This window comes from Solanum pennellii, chromosome 3, assembly GCF_001406875.1.
Source record: "Solanum pennellii chromosome 3, SPENNV200".
In the NCBI taxonomy this organism is placed as follows: Eukaryota; Viridiplantae; Streptophyta; class Magnoliopsida; order Solanales; family Solanaceae; genus Solanum; species Solanum pennellii.
Genome location: NC_028639.1, coordinates 810543 through 830210, shown reverse-complemented (window position 1 = coordinate 830210; position 19668 = coordinate 810543). Strand labels below are relative to the sequence as shown.

Genomic DNA, 19668 nt, shown 5'->3' with positions numbered 1-19668 from the left:
CAAACAAAAATATTACCCTTTTTTTAAAAGCAGAAATAAAATTATTTCAATTGATCCATAACTTAGAATAAAGAATAATATTCATATTTTAATTAAATTAAAAAATATATGTTTCAATATCATCACAAAAATGTATAATAACTAAGTCAATATTTTTTATTCTTAATTAAAAAAATCAATTTTAAATCTTAAATGTAAATTACTTTTATCAAAAATCTTAGATTATACAAGTCGACTTTAATTTTTTCGACTCCAAACTATATAATGCTAAATATTAATTTTTGAGCGAAATTTAAATTAATCGGACTCAAGAAAAAATAAAAAAAAAGATGGATATGTTTGAATATTAGCCACTCTATCGTCTTCTTCCCCAAAACCCAAAATCACAGAAACTATACAAAAGATCAAAAAAAAATTCAATTCGATCGGACGAATACGGCAATTTCGAGCAGACACGTCAGCAGATGTGGGTCCTGCTGCCACCCTGACTACCCAGGAAGTGTAATGGTGAAGTGTGAACCGGAAACATCATTGTTGTAAAGTATTTTGTATACTTTAGCAGGAAAATGAAGCTTCCTATTATAATTGTAAGTTCATACTTCACTCATCCGCAACAATTTTTTTGTTTGTTACTTTTATAAATGAGTAGTTGATTCTATAAGAATTGCTATTTTTAGCACAATTTCAATTTGTAGTTCAATTGGTAGAGCAGCGGTAATTTCTTAACTTAGGGTTTTTTTCCGGGTTTTAAGGGGAATTTAGAATTTTGAGATAATGGGTTGCAATCTTTATGTTTTTACAATTGAACCCAATTATGGTTTCAAAATGTAGTGTTTTTTTTTTTCATCTGCTGGGGTGGAGCTAGGTGGGGCTGAGGGGTGGAAACTTGCATTGTTTATATATGGTTAACATTATTTCTTATGTATATGTAGTAGATATTAAACCCCTTTTGTTTTTTTCGTGTGTTTAGTTGGAGTTAGCTTATAGTTGAGTGTAGAGTTATGCTTATTTTTGTTGAGGTTAGAGGAATTCCCAGTTGTTGAGCTGATATATAGATTGTTAGATGCAATTAGTATTTAAAGTTTGAATCTTTTAAAGTTTTGGTTGTAATTCATTTTGTTATATGAGGGTGTATTGTATTGCTTAAGCTGCAAGCTAGTGTGGTGTTGATAACTTGATGGGATTATCTGTTTCTTTTTTCTCCTTTTATCTCCCAATTCATTTATATATCATGATTGAGACTAGCTGATTCAACTATAATTGTTTAGCACAATTTGATGCATCACTTACTCAGATTCTTTTCCCTATTCGGTTTAACTTTTTAGTTAATGTGTAGCTTAGGGCTTATGTGTCTGGGTTTTTATCTTCCTAACTACTTGTTCATTGCTAACAGGTTGATTGGTTGGGTTAAGTTAAAGCTAGTATCTGCTTAGTATCAAAATTTTCTTATGTTTGTTGATATCTAGAGGATTTCCCTATTCGTTGAGCTGATATAGATCTTTAGTAGCTGCAATTAGTATTCAAAGTTTAGATCTTTAAAATTTTGGCTGTAATTCATTTTGGTATAGGAGGATGTGTTGCACTGATTAAGCTGGAAAGTTGCGTTGCATTAATAACTTGATCGGAGTACCTGTTTGTCTGAAAGGTGAGGTGGGGAGATCCATAGGGATGATTTGGTTGGTTCTTTTGTTGTTATTATCACAAGGGAATGGGAAAGGAGGAGTGGAAGCTTCTGATTACTTAATTGGGCTTGGAAGCTATGATATAACTGGGCCGGCTGCTGATGTCAACATGATGGGATATGCTAACATGGAGCAGATTGTGTCGGGTGTTCACTTCAGGTTGCGAGCTCGTACCTTCATTGTAGCTGAACCTCAAGGGAAGCGTGTTGTTTTCGTGAACCTTGATGCTTGCATGGCCTCACAGATTGTAACCATCAAAGTTCTTGAGAGATTGAAGGCTAGGTGCTCATACCTTCCTTAGTATGGTTAATTTATTTCCAACTGAATCTGTGAAGTATGACAAAATGCAAAAAGAACTTGTTATGTTAACTGGATTTAGGTTCAATTTTGATGGTGTACTAAACCCAATTCCTATTTTGATTTCAAATTTTGTTTTAATTGCTTCTTTTTCAGGTATGGGAATCTTTACACCGAACAAAATGTTGCTATTAGTGGGATTCACACCCATGCTGGCCCTGGTGGTTATCTACAATATGTAGTATATATCGTAACATCTCTTGGTTTTGTCCGTCAATCATTTGATGCTGTAGTTAATGGGATTGAGCAAAGTATTATACAAGCTCATGAAAACCTCCGACCTGGATCAATATTTGTCAATAAAGGTAGGCTGTTGATTTCTTCTGTATCTTTTGCTTGACAATGAGACATAGGATTGCAGCTTTTAGTTTTCTTCTATGTCCATCTGTCTTAGGTCTTAACAATTGCTCATCATGTGTCATTTTAATATTTGTTATGATGATTGGTGCCTGTCCTCTTAGTTGCTTACTCTCTTCTGGTTGTGGTCTTATGAAACAGAGTGGCTAAGAAAAATATATTGGGTGAACTTATTTGTTTCCTGCTAATCTTTAGACTTTTGCTTTGATCTTATTTGTCTGGAATTTGGGGTTTATTTATTTATCTATGATTGTTTGTTACTAGTATTACTTAATCAACTATTTTGAGTGGATGGGTTGTGTGCATTCGAGTAAATTGCTCAAGTACTGTCGTCTTTGCTTTTGCTTGTGTTCTTTTCAAGTTTCACTGCTGTAAAAACGTAAAAGAACTATATATTCCACAGCAGAAACTTTGACAGATCTTGGATAATTAACAAGTTAATCTCAGCATTAGACTAATTGAATTTTGGCTGTCATCAACAGGGGAGCTACTGGATGCTGGTGTGAATCGTAGCCCTAGTGCTTATTTGAATAATCCTGCTGGAGAACGTGGTAAATATAAGTACAATGTTGACAAAGAAATGACCCTTTTAAAGTTTAGTGATGATGAATGGGGCCCAGTAGGCAGCTTTAATTGGTTTGCAACTCATGGAACTTCTATGAGTCGAACTAACTCTTTGATTAGTGGGGACAACAAAGGAGCTGCTGCACGGTTTATGGAAGACTGGTATGATCAGAGAAATACTGAACCGTCAAAGTTTAATGTATCTAAAGCAAGTGAACTTCCCCGAAGAGTCTCAAACATCATACCAACTGTTCGTGGGAAGCGTAAGTGATTTTATCCTTTTTCATGTGATGAATTATCTCAATAAAGCCAAAAGGATGATTTGTTACTAATTGTAGATTGTACTTCCGTCAGACAATTTTGCACCTTCTTGCTATTCTAGTCTCATTATTGAAGTAATTAAACTCATTGTAAGCCGATTTAACTAATTTTACTGTCATTATCTACTTTTCCAGACTCCCAACCCCCACAGAGGTTCGAAGGAACAATTGTGGTGGTTTGAGAGATAGAGAGAGAGAGATGGGGTACGTTTAGGTGATTGGGAGGGAATGTGTGGTTGGGGGAAGAGGTTGTAGCAGAAGGTCGGTGCCAAAACCTAGTGGGGTTAGTGAATCTAATGGAGTTTGTTGGAAAAAAAGCTAGAATGAACATAAAGTTTTGTAAACATGTCGGTAGATTAAGATAGGGACTAAATGTAGATATCGTCTGACTCACATCTACGAGGAATGGAAGGTTTTTTCCCATTGTGTATGACTCTGATCAAGTAATTGCATCTAACTGTAAAAGTAAACATCATATACTATAATTACACTTTCCAAGATTGACTTTTTACCTGTACATTGGAGTTAATGCTCTGGTTGTTTGGATTTGAAGGCGAAAAGGTGAAACACAACTGAAATGTTGTTTAGCATTTTGTACCAAAAAGTTAGGAAATATAAGTGTGTGGTCTCAGGTTTCCCAAACAGTTATGCATTGAGTATGACTCCAAGGTGGTCTTTGTTCCCTGGACCTGGTCTGCGGACGAGGGCTAGTCTTTCTCATCTTGAGGTCCATGTAGTTCGTTAGCGGACCCAGGCAGTCTTTATGCACATAAGGTACTGATTCAGTGGAAGCATAGACTGCATTCTGCATCAATTATGAGTGAAGTATGGTAACATGTTCCAATTTCTAATCCACAGAATTCTTCTCTGGACCTTTCACTTTCTGTTTGGGATAAATAGAATGATGTAAATAAGAGATAGCTCAGAGGGCAATAGGACTAGACTGCTGCTGAAAGTTGAGAATATTAATTGTTTCAATACCAAGGACACTCATTAATCAGATTGTAATTAAATGCAGATCATGAGCTACTAGAAATTGCTGCTTCTTTCCAGTCTTCTCCAGGTAAGCCAGTCACAAGGTTAATGAGCGTGGCCAGACGTGTCAGAAGTGCCTTAAGGTTGGCTGATCGGCCAAAATTTGTTTCTGCTTTTTGTCAATCCAACTGTGGTGATGTAAGTCCCAATGTGCTCGGTACATTCTGCATAGACACAGGGCTTCCTTGTGATTTCAATCATAGTACATGCGGTGGAAAGAACGAGTTATGTTATGGTCGAGGACCAGGGTATGCATTATACTCTATTACTTTGATTTCAGATAATTTCAATCTTTGATAAGTACTATTTGGATAGTTTGATCATAATGTCATCCTTCGCTTGATGGTAGATATCCCGATGAATTTGAGAGTACGCGCATCATTGGAGAGAGACAATTTAAAAAAGCTGTTGAACTTTTCGATACAGCAACAGAGCAAGTAAAGGGCAAGATTGATTTTCGCCACACCTATGTAGACTTCTCCAATCTTGAGGTAACAGTTACAAAAGAGGGTGGTAGTACTGAAACGGTTAAAACCTGTCCTGCTGCAATGGGATTTGCATTTGCTGCCGGTACAACTGATGGACCCGGAGCATTTGATTTTAAGCAGGGCGATGACCAGGTATTTAAAAAGATTTTTCTAGTCTATTTGACCATTATCAATCAGAGTGAATGAAGTGCTCTATGTTTGCTCATTTTACTGGAAAAATCTTCAGGGAAATGCATTTTGGAGGTTGGTGCGAAACTTGCTTAAAACACCGAGTGCTGAACAAAACAAGTGTCAACATCCCAAGCCCATTTTGCTTGATACTGGTGAAATGAAGGTGCCATATGATTGGGCAGTAAGTAGCTTCTTGCTCTGTCACTTGTTAAATATTTCCGCACGCAGAGGATCTCTGGCAACAAACAGTTATATGTTCTTCTTCCTCAAGTTCCTATTGGTAGAATACTTAAATCTTTTTTTCAGGAAGAGTGCCCAGTTGAAGAAAATGTAATTCGGAATCTCAAATGTGTTTAATTACTTTGGCTCAAAAGAACACATAGTTCTTAATCTATTATTCTTATTTTGAAATTTGAGGGCAAAAGTACATATTTGATTATCATTCTACCACTAGCAGTTGACAAATAAAGCATGTACAACTTGAAATCCATAGATTTTGTTATCAAGCTTTACAATTTTCATCTCACTTTAACCATATGTACGGGCAGATATAGATGAGAGGGAGAAATAATGGTACTCTCTGTATGTCCTGCTAATGATGAGAAGGGTTAAACTCTGTATGGTTTCTAACTGAAGAAAATAAATATTTGGACTTTGATAAAAGAGTGATTGGAACTTCATCCTGCTCAACAATATGCCAATTAATGAATTGCTACCATAGAGAAGCATATGATCCATTTTCTGGCTTACTTGCCATACTTGTTTTGTTTTTTTTTCAATACGTAAAAGTTTAAAATCCTAATTCAAATGCATAAACCTCCATCCACAATACTAGAAACCCTCTACATGATGTCCTGCTTATAATGTTCAATGATTGATTCTTTTGTTTTCCATTTTTGCAGCCTTCAATACTTCCTCTGCAGATTGTAAGAATAGGGCAGCTGGTCATTCTCAGCGTACCTGGAGGTATCAATCAAGACTTGTGATCTCTTTTATTTCTGGTGATTTCTTATGCATTGGCAGATTCTGAGATGTCTTCTTCTCATATCTCATATAAATTCTCCTTTTATGTTCAAAACAGAATTCACTACAATGGCGGGTAGACGCCTACGAGATGCTGTGAAGACGGTGCTCACGAGTGGGGGTACCAAGGAGTTTGGTAGCAATATTCATGTTGTGCTAGCTGGATTGACTAATACATATTCACAATACATAACCACCTTTGAGGAGTACGAGATACAGAGATACGAGGTCAGTTAAGTAGAAATTATAGTGCATCGGTTATAATATAAATGTTCAGAGAAGTCCGGTATATACTCATTGCACATTAGTATGTACCTAAGCATGTAAAACCTTCTTTTCCGTTCAATTTTCAGAGTCAAGAAAAAGAAATAAAGGGACTTGGTACCCCATAGGAAAAGGTTTTAAATACAGTCGTTCTATTACAACCTTGATATGTTCTCCCAAAAGATGTGCATATTTAAGACCAAATATTACAGGAGCTTCAGATTTTTTCGGAAGATGTGGTTGACATTTGATTGTTTGAAAATAGTGCATGCCACTAAAGACTGTCTCTAATGGTATCTTTTGCGATGAGTTTAAGTACAAGGCAGTAGGTAAAGTCTATGATTCTCATCTCGAACAATGAGCTAAATTATATAGTACACTCCTTTAACTTCACCTTAATGTTTCGCAAATTAAAATCTAGTTTCACCTTTTTAGTTGCAATCACTCTCTGCTGCTATCTTATTTTTCCCGTCTTATGAGGAATACGTCAAACCCAAAATTTGTTTTTTTTAATATGCTTTTCTCTTCTGAAATTAGGACTTTTGTCATGTTATGTCAATTAGTTGTCTCTTAGAACTAGCACATTTCGAATGTGCAAAGTTGCTCTATATTGTTCTTGAATAACTTTACGTGTTCTTTCTTAGGGTGCCTCTACTCTGTATGGTCCACATACACTTAGCGCTTACATCCAACAGTTCAAGACGCTAGCGTCTGCTCTTATCACAGGAAAGACCTTGCAAGCAGGTCCTCAACCCCCTGATTTGCTAGAAAAACAGATAAGTTTGTTGACACCGGTTGTAATGGATGCTACACCACTTGGTTCCAAATTTGGTGACTTAATCACCGATGTTCCACAAAGTTCGACTTTCAAGAGGGGTGACCTTGTCTCGGTTGTTTTCTGGTCAGCATGCCCCAGAAATGACCTCATGACTGAAGGTACATTTGCTCTCGTCGAGATTCTTCAAGGAAAGGACACTTGGGTTCCTGCTTATGATGACGATGATTTCTGCCTTCGGTTTATATGGTCAAGACCTGCTAAACTCAGCACTCGGAGTGAGGCAACGATCGAGTGGAGGATACCAGAGTCAGCTGCTTCAGGTGTATATAGAATCAGACATTTTGGTGCTGCAAAGGCTCTTTTGGGTTCAGTTAAGCATTTTGAAGGTTCATCTAGTGCTTTTGTTGTTGCCTGAAAAGAACCTTGATGAGTTCTATACTCATCCCAGATTATGTTGTTTTCTAAACCGTCTCGATAAATGTAGGGTAAGACTACGTGCAATATAGCTTTATGGTTCGGTCCTTCCCCGAACCCATGCATAACAGAGCTTAGTACATTGGGCTGTCGTACGTATATACCTAAATTGATGAAGTGCAAGGTCTTGTTTATATGTGTGTTATTTATAAAAATGTTATTTCTACTATCTCATTATTATTCATACTTATTTTAAAAATATTATAAGCTCATTCTTCATATTGCTGGTGCGTGACATGATAAAATGACGAAAAATGATATCGTCAAACCAAATATCATATTCATCAAAACAATACGATACATTATAAAATAAATTCAAACAAAGTTTGGTTTCGTAATATGTACTTCATTTGAAGTGCTTCATCTTCAACAAAACCAAGGTGAGTTTAGACTTTAGAGGCGGATTTAAAATTTTATATTTACGAGTACTTACGATAATACTTAATTAATCGATATTAATAATTAAATTTATAATAAAGTATTCCAGTACATACAGAGGGTATAATAATATTAAAAGAAAATAATAAATGGGAGAGCTATCGTGGTATACCATGAGTGTGTTTTGCCAGCCATGATCATTTTTGAGACAAATAAAATATATCTTTAATTTCAATTAGTTTATCTTTTCTCTCTTCGGTAATGTTTATTTTTTAGCAATTTTTAGTTTTAACTTTTCAATTGACATATTTAAAAATTATAAGATCAAAAATTATTTTTAATTTAATATTATAAGATTTAAATATTCTTTTATCTTTTAAAATTTTGTGTCAAATTAAAATAACTCAAGCAAATAAAACGAAAAGAATATCTCTATAATTAAAAATAAAAAATATTCAAATTATCTTTACTATATCATTGGATAATGATTGCAAATTTATTTAAGTCTTTTTTATTCTTAAAAGTGGCAGGCACGCACACACGGACAAAGACAATGAGTACGACCTAAAACAAAACAAAAAAAACAATAAAACCGTCTTTTGATGTAATAGTTCATAAATTACACGACAAAGATAAATCATAGTAAATAAATTTTGTATGATTAAATCTAACTAAAAAGATATGAAGAAATTAATGAATTCGAAACTCATTATTTAAATTTTTTTAGTATGATTTCTGCATCGTATAAAGGAAGTTCAAAACTTGAACCTCCTAATTGAGAATTTAAATGCCAGCTCTTTTCAATAAGTTTGCCCGAAATAACATAAAAGGTATTGCGAACTTGAGATCCCAATTTGAAAAATTCACAACACAATCAACTCGATCATTCTTTTTTGAAATAAAACTGCTTCAATATAATAATATGTAAATAACACTAAAAGACAGTTTCTATTAATCGAAATTCATGCATCGGACTCAACTAAAAGAACATGAATGAAGTTTCAAACTTAAACTTGTCATTTGAGAGATTTTAGTGCGCGATGATCTTGACCGAGCAATTATAAAAAAAAATTCAAAATCTAAAACTTTTTATTTGTGATTTCTATTGCCACCTCTTTATGATAAACTTAGACATCTCGATTGGACAACCAACTCGGCTATCCTTATCTTTAATATTTTATCAATCTTAATATTATATTTATAAAATATTTTAAAAATAGTAACAACAAATAAGATTTGCTAAAAACGCGTATTATACGAGTCAGAAAAATTTGGTGGGCTGTGAGAAATAACTGAAAAACTGAACAAAAAAACAAAAAAAAAGTTTTTTTTGTTAGAGAGAGAAAAGAAGAGAGAGAAAGCTTTTTCCTTTTTTTCTCATTTTTTTCCCCTTCACCTCAACCCTCTTTCTCAGGGATGGTCGAAGAGAGGTTCCTCTTCTGAGATCATCCTGAATACAGCAGTCAACAAAAAATATTCAAAAACAATTTTTTTTTTTTTTTGGGATTTTAATTCTATATTTCATAAAAAATCCCACATTTTTCATTGGGTTAAATTTCTTGAAATTTTTTTTCAAGAATTTGATCTCTGTTTGCTTTTTCTGGTAAATCTTTTATCTTTACCCCCCACTTTTCGAATTTTTGTTTGATTTTGCTTGAGAATATGGTCATCTTATGATGTTTTTTTGCTTTTTCCTAAAAAAAATTCTATTTTTATTAATTCTTGTTGTTTGTATGTTTGTATTTTCAGCTAAAAATTGAATCTTGGGAATTTTGAAGACTTGGGGTTTCTGCAATGATGGAGAAAACAGAGGTAATATTGCCTATATTATAGAAATGTTGAGAAAATGAGAGACCCCATGAAGGGCGGAGCCAGGTAGGGTCGAGGGGTTCAAAATTATGTTGTTTATATATAGTTAAATTATTTATATGTATATATATATATATGTAGTACATGTTGAACCCCTTTGCCTTGTAAGTTGTTTATTTCTTTATATTTTTTGAATGTTGTTAGTGAAAATCCTGGCTCTGTAGTTGACCCCATTGTGGCTAATGTACATAGATTTTGTTTGTAATCTTTTTTATTTTTTTGTGTCTAGTGTAGAGTTATGCAGATAAGCAAGTGTGTTTTCGTGTGTCCGAGTGATTTTTGTTGCTCAGAGGAGAGTCATTTCATATCAAAAAGCTGGCGATTTTGTGTGAGAATTTGTTCAGAATCCTGGCTGTTGGCAAGAAATGAGGCGTAGATGGAACATTTATGGAATCAAGTTATTGTTTCTCACCATTTTGATTCTTCTTTTGGAGGTTCATGAATGTTGCACTCTGAATTCTGAAGGTAGTTACTATTCTCTAGTTTCTTTCTTTTTTACTTTTGGAGGACCATAATGTTCGCAATTCGGGCCAGCTTGCATTAATTTGACTGCTCCACTGTATATCATCTACCTCCAACCAACATAGGCATAAGTTACTATGCCCATCAAGGCTGAGGCATATGAGATGTGTTTGGCGAACAAAGTCCTACATTGGTAGCTAAAAAGATTGGAAATCTACAATTCTACATAAGGTGTAGGATCTCTTAACATGGTGTGAGGCCTTTTAAGGAAAACCGTGAGGGCGTGCCCCAAAGCGGACAACATCGCACCATGTTAAGAGTATTTTTGGGTTGACGTAGCCCAACATAATGAAATTACTTACTTCCTCGGTCCCATTTTATGTGGTCATGTTTCAAAATTTAAGAAAGAAAGAGATTTGTAGCTTGTAGTCTAAAACAAGTTATAGACATTGAGTATGGGTGTAATTTGAATATTAAGATTAAATTGTTTCTAAAGTCTAAACATGATGTAATCTTTTTGTGACAAACTAAAAAGGAAACTGTGCTGCAAAAATTGAGACAGCGGGAGCCGAGTTTTTGGTCTTTGCTGGGATATGAACCTTGATCTTTCATGAATTTTTTACTCACTTAGGGATGTGTCTTCTGTTTCTCTGGGCTGTGGGCTATGCTCTAGTTTCTTCAGTCTATTCATGTTATTGGCTTATTCTTTGTTTCGCTGATTACTTGTTGATTTGAGAAACAGGATTGTCGTTGTTTGAATTCAAATTGAATGTATATTCTGATCCAAATGGAGTTCTTGAAAACTGGAATGCTGATCACTGTGACCCGTGCATGTGGTCTGGTGTCGAGTGCCTGGATAGTAAAGTGCACATGTTGTAAGTCTCTTGTTATGGATACTCAAGTTTTCTATTTAAGATTGTTTTGTCAATAAACTTTCTCTATTGGTTAGTGTTTAGTGATTTGATTCTGGAACCAGTCTATTGAACTAATAATGATAAACCAAATGCAATAGGGTGAAATTGTTTGTTTCGACTCTTGTGATTTTTCTTATGCCGTTTAATTAGTTGACTTATCTTTTTTTCTTCATTCTGTTCAGAAATCTCCATGGATGTTCTTTGGAAGGAACACTGGCATCCGAGCTTGGAAATCTTACTCACTTGAGATCACTGTAAGCTTTAGTTATACTAATATGCTTTTTCTTTAGGCTCTTGCTCATTAAGTCTTACATGGTAATTTTTATCTTAACCGTCGTCCATAGAAGGTTGTCATAATCTTTGAATAGTCTTCTATCTTCTTATGTAAATTAGGAAGAACGTAAGGGTTCGTTTGGTGTATGATGGACAAGCATTGAGAGTCTTGGGATAAAAAATTAGTAAGGGTTTATCCCTGGTCTTGTTATTGATCCTGGGATAAGTTATATCAGGATTAGTAATTAGTATCAGTATAAGTTATTCCCATCAGAGGGTGGAATAATAATACATGATTAGTTATCCTAGGATAAATAATTAAATGACAAAAATACCCATGAAGTTCCTCAAAATCTTTTTCTACTAAATAAGGTGGATGGTGTTTTTGTAAATGAACTTCTATGAAATTTATGCATTACATATTATTTTTAATACAACAAACCAAACAATCACTAAGCAATGATACGATCCCAACATAACTAATCCCAACATAACTTGTCTTCAAACTAAACGATCCCTAAGAGTTATGTTGGTCAAGTAAATTGGGAAGTAGACACTAAGGTGGATAAGCTTTGGATATCTACTAATCAACTTTTATCATCTTGTATTCCGCATTTACATTGTTCTCTGCATAAGTTGTGTTTGAATCTTAACAGTATTTCTTCTTGCTGTCTGATTGCTTTCACAGTGTGCTCTCAGGGAATCATTTTTTCGGTGCTATTCCTAAAGAATTCGGAAGACTTGGTATGCTGGAAGTGCTTGACTTGAGGGATAATAATCTGAGTGGAACAATTCCAGCAGAAATAGGAGACCTGCAATCACTAAGAATCTTGTGAGTTAATGATTTGTTGTGTGCATGATAAATGGTTTGTTGTGTGCAGATGGATAGATACATATGCATACACATTCATTATGCAAAGTGATTTCAAAATGCTCATCAATCGTGTTTACTTCGTTTTTCCAGGTTGATTCATAACAATAACTTTGAGGAGAGTGTTCCTTTGGAAATTGGGAAGCTTCATGTAGTCACAGAATTACAATTCGACGAAAATCTCACTTCTGCTTTTGCTTCTGGAACTCTCTGTATAAGAAAATTTCGTCATTGGTAGTATTCTTTTATTTGTTTTAGTAACCTATCTTCATATTTTTAGCTGGTTATTTGCATATCAGATGTTGGATAGTTTATCTTTGTGGCAACACACTATCTAATTGATCTAGTTCATTTCTCAATTCGGTATCGTGCATGTCTTTCTCTGATACTTGGATGCCTGTTTCTGACAGCATCTGGCAAGGCAGCATGAAACCATTCAAGACGATAACTTCCTTGATTGAACCAATAAAATGTACACTTATGCATTACCTCAGTTTCTTCCAACTGTAAGTAATTAAATAGTTTTTCGCATCATGAGTCATTTAATTAAGTTTTATCATTGAGAAACATTTTTCTATTTCTTTAGGCCATCTCTTGGAACGGGCTTTATGGATGACCGAAAAGACTGCTCTGACAACCTTCCAAGTGAGTAAACATGTCATATTTTTTAAAAATAACTCCGAAGAACTGTTTACAAATAATAATTCTTCATTGTCTAGCAGGGTTATCCAGGCCTCACATCGTCCAAACTATACAACACCAAGAGGAGATTGCACGCCGTAAGTTGGCTGAACAATCCAGTAACCTTGCTGCTGCTCCAGCCAATATCAAAGGACCGTTGGGTCCTGTCATTCAAATGCCAAGGAGCAGTGGGTCATTTCGTGCGGTGCCAAATTCCGATGGAAAACATCCTACAAATTTACCATCACCACCTCCACCGCATGAGTCTCTAGACAAACTACATCCTGCGGGACAGTCTGCAAGTGCTGTAAAACAGTCGCCTGCTGCGAAAAATCCAACTAATAGCCAAGGCCCCCCTGCTGGAAAATCGGAAAGTACTTGGAAGTATATAGTTGGGATTTGCATTGGAGTAGTTTTGCTCATTCTTGTTGCTTCTGTGTTCTTAATCTGCCGAATCAGAGCAGCTAGAACAATTGTCCCTTGGAAGACTGGATTGAGTGGACAGCTGCAAAAAGCATTTGTTACAGGTACTTTCATCATATTGTGCCGAAAAGTGATTACTGCTAATATTCTGCTCCCCACCCTGATACTAGTTGCATTGCTAACAATATTCTTAGCATAGCGTTACCTTATCAAAAGATATATTCTTAGCTTGGTGTTGTTATAACAATTTAACTGGAGTAAAGGGAGGGATATTCTTCTTATGAGGAATTAGAGGACTAATGTTCTCAGCGTAGCATTGTTATAATACCCTTTTTCACTATATGTTTGCTAGGACGAGAAGGTACAAATGGGACTATTTCCTTCTTTCTCGTGAGAAGTGAAATAGCTGAGATGTAAATACTAACGCTTGAAGGCTGGAATCCTCCCCTTATACTTCTTCTGAAATGTCGCTGATCTTTCCTCATACATTTTACTTTCTCGAACTTATATTCCTTCCACAAATTTGCTTTTCAACGACAACCATAGGAACATGCAATCTTTTATTTCTTAATCTGTGATATTTTTTTGTCAGTCGTAATTCATTTGCCTGTGAAAATATTGTTGTAGGAGTTCCAAAACTGAACAGATCCGAGCTCGAAACAGCATGCGAGGATTTTAGCAACATTATTACCAGCGGCAATTCATATATAGTATACAAGGGCACACTGTCTAGTGGAGTGGAGATTGCCGTTATCTCAACTACTATAAGTTCTCTGCAAGATTGGTCCGTGCACTCGGAAACAGCCTTCCGGAAGAAGGTTAATCATTTCTTTGCTTACACAAATTAACCACCTCCGAAATCCTTTTCCATCTTACACTTTAACTTTTTGATTATAAAACTCATGTATGTTTCTTCTTTTTCACCTTGAATAGATCGATACATTTTCACGAGTGAACCACAAGAATTTTGTTAATCTTATTGGATATTGCGAGGAGGATGCACCTTTCACTCGGATGATGGTCTTTGAGTATGCTCCTAATGGAACTCTTTTCGAGCATCTTCATGGTAATTAAAACTTTCTAGCAATGCTATGTATGTTTCATTTCAATCATTCATGATGGTGTTTTATGATTTATTACTGAATAACACGAACTACAACTTTTTCAATGATCTAGTTGAAGAAGCTGATCATCTGGACTGGCCTGCGAGGATGAGAACCGTTATGGGTACAATGTATTGTCTTCAATACATGCATGAATTAAACCCCCCAGTGCCACATTGCAACTTGAATTCTAAATCCATATATTTGACCGACGATTATGCTGCTAAGGTCTGTTTCACATAGTTATGTATCCCAAAATATGTGAACAAGAAACTTTAACTAACGACTAAGTACTTTTTTTTTGCAACAGATCACAGAGATTGATTTCTGGTCAGAACTAACAGCCAAGTCGAAGTCCTCTAGCGATGATTTAGAGAATTCTGTGCTGCCACCGCTTGCTGATCCCGAGACTAATGTCTATAGCCTTGGGGTTCTTTTAATAGAAATAATTTCTGGCAAATCACCTTATTCAGAAGAAAAAGAGTCTCTTCTAAACTGGGTAAATATCCTTTATCCTTATTTTCATATGAATTGAACTTAATGTTCTGATCCCTAGGCTGCAATTTTCATGTCTGGTTAGAAAATTTTCAAGGAATTCATCTGAACTCATTGTTGTTGTCTTGAATCTCGATCCATAAGTACTATCCAACAGTTCATGATTTTGTGTGTGTATTAATTAGGCTTATTCTGAATCCATCAACCGTATATATTTTGCTTCCATCTTGAACCATAAGTACATATGCCAAAAACCTATATGTTGCTCGGACTCTTAAAAAATATTGTTATGTGCGTGTTGGATCCACCTAAAGTAGTGCATCTTTTTGGAGGATCTGGCACGTGTGTGTCAATATTTTTAGAGAATCTGAGCAACATAGCCGGAAACTGTATGCTTGTACCCACTGATGGGAAATTGCTTTCGTCTTGAACCATAAGACACATTCCAAAAGCCTATGCTGCTCGGGACTCATCAAAAATGTTATTAGGTGCATGTTAGATCCTCCAAAAGTAGTGCATCTTTGGAGGATCTGACACGGGTGCGTCAAAACTTTTAGAGAGTCCGAGCAACATAGCAGGAAAGCTTATGCTTGTGTGCGTGTATTAGTTAGGCTCATTCTGTACCCACTGACAGAAAATTGCTTTCTTTTCAAACCATAAGGAAATATGCCAAAAAACCTATGTTGCATGAACTTCATCAAAAATGCTACCAAGTCTGTGGCGGATCCTTCAAAAGTAGTGCATTTTTGGAGGATTTGGCATGGGTGCATCTATATATTAGAGAAACTGTTGAATAGCTGAAAACTTTATGCTTGTGTGCGTGTATTAATTAGGAGAAACTGCTTTCATCTTGAACCATAAGTACATATACCAGAAACCTATGTTGGTCAGACTCTTCAAATGTACCACGTGGTGCGTGTTGCATCCTCCAAAAATAGTGCATTTTTTAAGGATCAACGTGAGCGCGCCAACATTTTTGGATAGTCAGAGCAACATAGCCAACAACCTTATGCTTATGTGCTTGTACAAATTAGGCTCGTTCTGAACTCACTGACAATGAGTCCTGAATTCGCCTCTGGATAGAACTGATTCGTCAAACTTCCTCATACAATTCATAAACATAATAACCATGGTTATTTTCAGGCGGCACAATATTTACATCACGACAAGCAGAATATCGCCTCTTTGGTGGATCCATCATTGAAGTCTTTCAAGAATAATGAGCTTATGGTTATTTGTGAAGTAATTGAACAATGCCTTCAAGAAGATCCAAGGAAGAGACCAACTATCAAAGAATCCATTGATAAATTAAGGGAAGCAATTGATGTATCGCCAAATGCTGCAGTTCCAAGGCTTTCTCCTCTGTGGTGGGCTGAACTCGAGTTGTTATCCAGCGAGGCAGCGTGATCCAGCTTATACTTTGTCCGTCTACTTTGTAAGTTTGAGTACGTACGTGTTGTTTTACTACGTATGAATACGAGAATACATCATTTCTCTTAAACCCCCTTGGGGTAGTTGTATCTAACTATCCTCTACATCTATTTATGATCTATATTGGTTTATTCTTTTATCATTTGTGTTGACAAGCATTGTGACTATCAAATATAGCTAACCTCAGCTTGTTTGGTATTCAGGCGTAATTGGCGTTGTACATTGGTTTATTCTTTTATTATTTGAGTGACATGATGAACAATGAGGATTCATATACTCAATCCGTTTTGTTCGGGATTGGGGCATAGTTGTTGTTGTATATTATTGGTTTATTCTTTTATTATTATTTTGTCTTAGCCAAGAATGGCATTTCTTCATTTTCATTTGTGGGATATATTGTGGTCTATGCCCTTTTATGATCAAGAATGTGTGTTTTTTCTCTCATCTTTGCGTATTTCTTCTCCATTTTTTTGTACTCTTATATATCCAGATATATTTCAGTTATATTCATTGATTGACAGTGGTATAGCTAGAAATTTCAAGAAAAGTGTTCAAGAAGTATCTAAGAAAAAAAAAGAAGGTTGATGAATGGGTGCACTGAAAAATTCAAAATCGAACTACGTAATATTAATATTTTTTTCATGAATAAATGTTTCAGAATTTTTAAAAATCAAATTGCATGACATGTAGCTTTAATATTTGTGTGGGTGGGTGGGGGGATCAACTTAAAATGAAATCATTTTTAAGTTTCAAACTTATACTAATCTTTAGCGACAACAAATAATGTCGAGACATGAAAAATGAAAGCATAAACATTAATTTAGCTTTCTTAAGTTTTTAAGCAATAGATTTATAAAGAATTTTACTAACTATTATATTAGACTATTAAAAGAATAATAAAATATGAGTTCTGTAAAAAAATGACTATGAAAGATGAGTCGTTGCAGAGATTCAAACCACAGTAGCTTACTGTGGCAAGGGTGTCCATTTGCCATTTTAAAAAGGATTTTATTTAGGTGTACGGTATAATTTTTCCATCACCCTCAAGATACTGTAGCTTGGCCCATGTACGTTGATACTTTAAAAACTTTTTTTTTTCTCACTTTTACACTATGAGAAAATCTTAACCAATTATAGTAAGTTATTTGTTATTTTCATCGTCAACTATTAGTCGTCATACTTTTCATTTTTAGTATTTTAATGATAAATTTTATTGGAACTATACGGTACTCATAAAATAAAAGGATAAAAGCGAAAAATCAAAAACACATATATACATGTTGTTGTTCATATATATATCAAGGTCTGAGAAATTTTACCTGTTGAGTTAAACTAAAAGTTTTATCAATTTGATCGACCAGATGTGTGTATATATATATATATTATGCTTTTAACAATTTTGATAGAAGAGGGTATTTTTTTTTTGTTTTTTGTTTTTTTTAAGAAGAGGGTGTTAAACTCATATTTTTGACTTTTTGTGTTTTTTTCTCTTTTCATAGAAGTTGGCAATTTGTATTTTAAAACCTTTTATCATAAAAAGAAACAAAATCCTAGTACGTCAAACGTTTACGATATTTATTTAAAATTTGATTAAATCTATTTATTTACGTGATGATTATATACTATTTTCCATTGTTTTGGACTCTTTCAATTTATTCTTATATGTTAAAAAAATTAATTAAAAATGATGCAAAAATAAAAAGAAAAGTTAAGGATACATCATTATTTATGTTTTCACTCTTCAGAAAAAAAAAACATTTCCACTTTAGTAGGGAGATGGACGTCATTGCCAACTTTTTGTATTATTTATGATTATTAGTTATTACTATATGTAAAGATTTATTAGTAATTTTAAATATTCCTAAATTGACATTTAAGAATTTATATTAAGTTGAATAAATAAATATAATCACATACATAGATTTTATATAATATAATACACATAAAAAGTAATATGTAGGACATATACTATCGCATAAAACAAATATGTCTATTGATTTAATAGTATATTAATTTAAACGTCTACTTGATCACGTTCAAAAGTTAAAGTGTATAAATATTAATTAACACATTATATTTTAACTTTCAAAAACAGTTCCTAAAATATCTGTATATTCTGAATATATTTGTCAGAAAATAAATTAAAGTATTACTAGGGTTGGGGATAATAAAACAAACAAGAACCTAAGAAAAGAAGAAAGACAAAATAAAAGATGATGAATCACATGCATTATTTATAGTTCCAATAATTTATAATACGCCTTATAGTATTTTATTTCATTTCATTTATATTAGACAAAAAATATTTTGAAGGCCAAATACATCGAGATTATCTCGAAAGCTTGTTACGGCAAGAATTATTTTTAATTTTTTTCAATTAATAAAAAAAATATTTTAGTGAAATTAAAAAAAATAAATTGATATTTACTGTTGATATATTTTTTTATTTTTAATATTCTTTATTTTTATTTTTATCTTCGTAATTTTCATTCTCATGACTTCTATCTTTGCCTCTCACAGTACTTAACTAATTAAATTGTTATACTAATAGTTTTAAGAAAATATATTTTTAATTTATGTATCAATGAAAAAAGAAAATACTTATTTTTCTTTTGAAAAATAATTTGAATAGAAAATTTAGCAATAGGTCTATGAATTTAAATCCATCAAAAAGTAAAAGGTGGTGTATAACATTGAAAATTAGTTTAATTGTGATTTTTTCATTAAATTCATAACTTAGTTTTAATAACTAACTTTATGCGAATTTATTCAAATTTATGAGCCATAAAAAATATATTTGTATTTAGATAGTGTCACGACCCAAAAATGGACGTGATGGCACTCGTCTTATCCTACCAAGACAAGTCAGCCTAAAACTCAAACATTACAATAAAGTGCGGAAATAAAATATAAGTAACTTAATAAAACCCCCAAAACCTGGTAGTCACGTGTACAAGCCTCTAAAATATTACAATTGATTCAAAAGAAAACTCAAGTCTCAAATGAACTTGTTTCTAGAATAGAACAAGATCATAATTAAGGAGAAGAAAGTCTGCTGAGATGGAAACAGCTACCTCACAAATCTCCAAGAAGCCTCGGAAAAGAAGAGAATGACAAGTACAACAAAAATCCAGGCTCATAACCTACAAAAAAATGTAGAAGCAAGGGGTGAGTACCAAACCACACGGTACTCAGCAAGTAAACGTCTAAACACAAGCTAAGGGGATGAAATACGGGTACTCCTACCACCCCCAA

General features: G+C 34.1%; 2 protein-coding genes across 5 annotated transcripts; both read left to right on the top strand.

Annotated features, from left to right (window-relative positions):
* The first annotated feature begins 359 nt into the window (after positions 1-359).
* Positions 360-7682, top strand: LOC107014399 (neutral ceramidase 1-like). 3 transcript variants are annotated; one of them, XM_015214289.2, is made up of 10 exons: positions 360-587; positions 1569-1964; positions 2136-2344; positions 2879-3223; positions 4299-4563; positions 4665-4935; positions 5030-5155; positions 5877-5940; positions 6056-6225; positions 6906-7454. In XM_015214289.2, the coding sequence occupies exons 2-10, from the start codon at positions 1669-1671 to the stop codon at positions 7452-7454; spliced, it is 2295 nt and encodes a 764-aa protein (XP_015069775.1). In that variant the 5' UTR covers positions 360-587; positions 1569-1668. The 3 variants fall into 3 exon arrangements, with proteins under 3 accessions (XP_015069775.1, XP_015069776.1, XP_015069777.1); XM_015214290.2 differs by having other exon boundaries at positions 586-714; positions 6906-7658; XM_015214291.2 differs by lacking the exon at positions 360-587 and adding an exon at positions 731-1019 and having other exon boundaries at positions 6906-7682.
* A 1521-nt stretch (positions 7683-9203) lies between these two features.
* Positions 9204-16759, top strand: LOC107015358 (protein MALE DISCOVERER 2-like). Of its 2 annotated transcripts, none has more exons than XM_015215607.2 (15): positions 9204-9494; positions 9641-9703; positions 9990-10225; positions 10965-11097; positions 11319-11390; positions 12098-12241; positions 12374-12514; positions 12691-12786; positions 12867-12925; positions 13003-13488; positions 14012-14202; positions 14318-14450; positions 14561-14715; positions 14798-14986; positions 16126-16389. In XM_015215607.2, exons 3-15 carry the CDS (start codon positions 10126-10128, stop codon positions 16387-16389), a joined length of 2163 nt encoding a protein of 720 aa, XP_015071093.1. In that variant the 5' UTR covers positions 9204-9494; positions 9641-9703; positions 9990-10125. The 2 variants fall into 2 exon arrangements, with proteins under 2 accessions (XP_015071093.1, XP_015071094.1); XM_015215608.2 differs by having other exon boundaries at positions 9205-9494; positions 9995-10225; positions 16126-16759.
* Positions 16760-19668: the final 2909 nt, after the last annotated feature.

Bases quoted from the DNA above. Each gene is read 5' to 3' on its own strand.
- LOC107014399 (XM_015214291.2), top strand. From the start codon at position 1,669: ATGATTTGGTTGGTTCTTTTGTTGTTATTATCACAAGGGAATGGGAAA. The intron at 2,345-2,878 runs GTAGGCTGTTGA...TGTCATCAACAG, and splicing joins ATCAATATTTGTCAATAAAG to GGGAGCTACTGGATGCTGGT. The intron at 4,936-5,029 runs GTATTTAAAAAG...AAAAATCTTCAG, and splicing joins TTAAGCAGGGCGATGACCAG to GGAAATGCATTTTGGAGGTT.
- LOC107015358 (XM_015215608.2), top strand. From the start codon at position 10,126: ATGAGGCGTAGATGGAACATTTATGGAATCAAGTTATTGTTTCTCACC. The intron at 10,226-10,964 runs GTAGTTACTATT...TTTGAGAAACAG, and splicing joins TTGCACTCTGAATTCTGAAG to GATTGTCGTTGTTTGAATTC. The intron at 14,987-16,125 runs GTAAATATCCTT...GGTTATTTTCAG, and splicing joins AAGAGTCTCTTCTAAACTGG to GCGGCACAATATTTACATCA.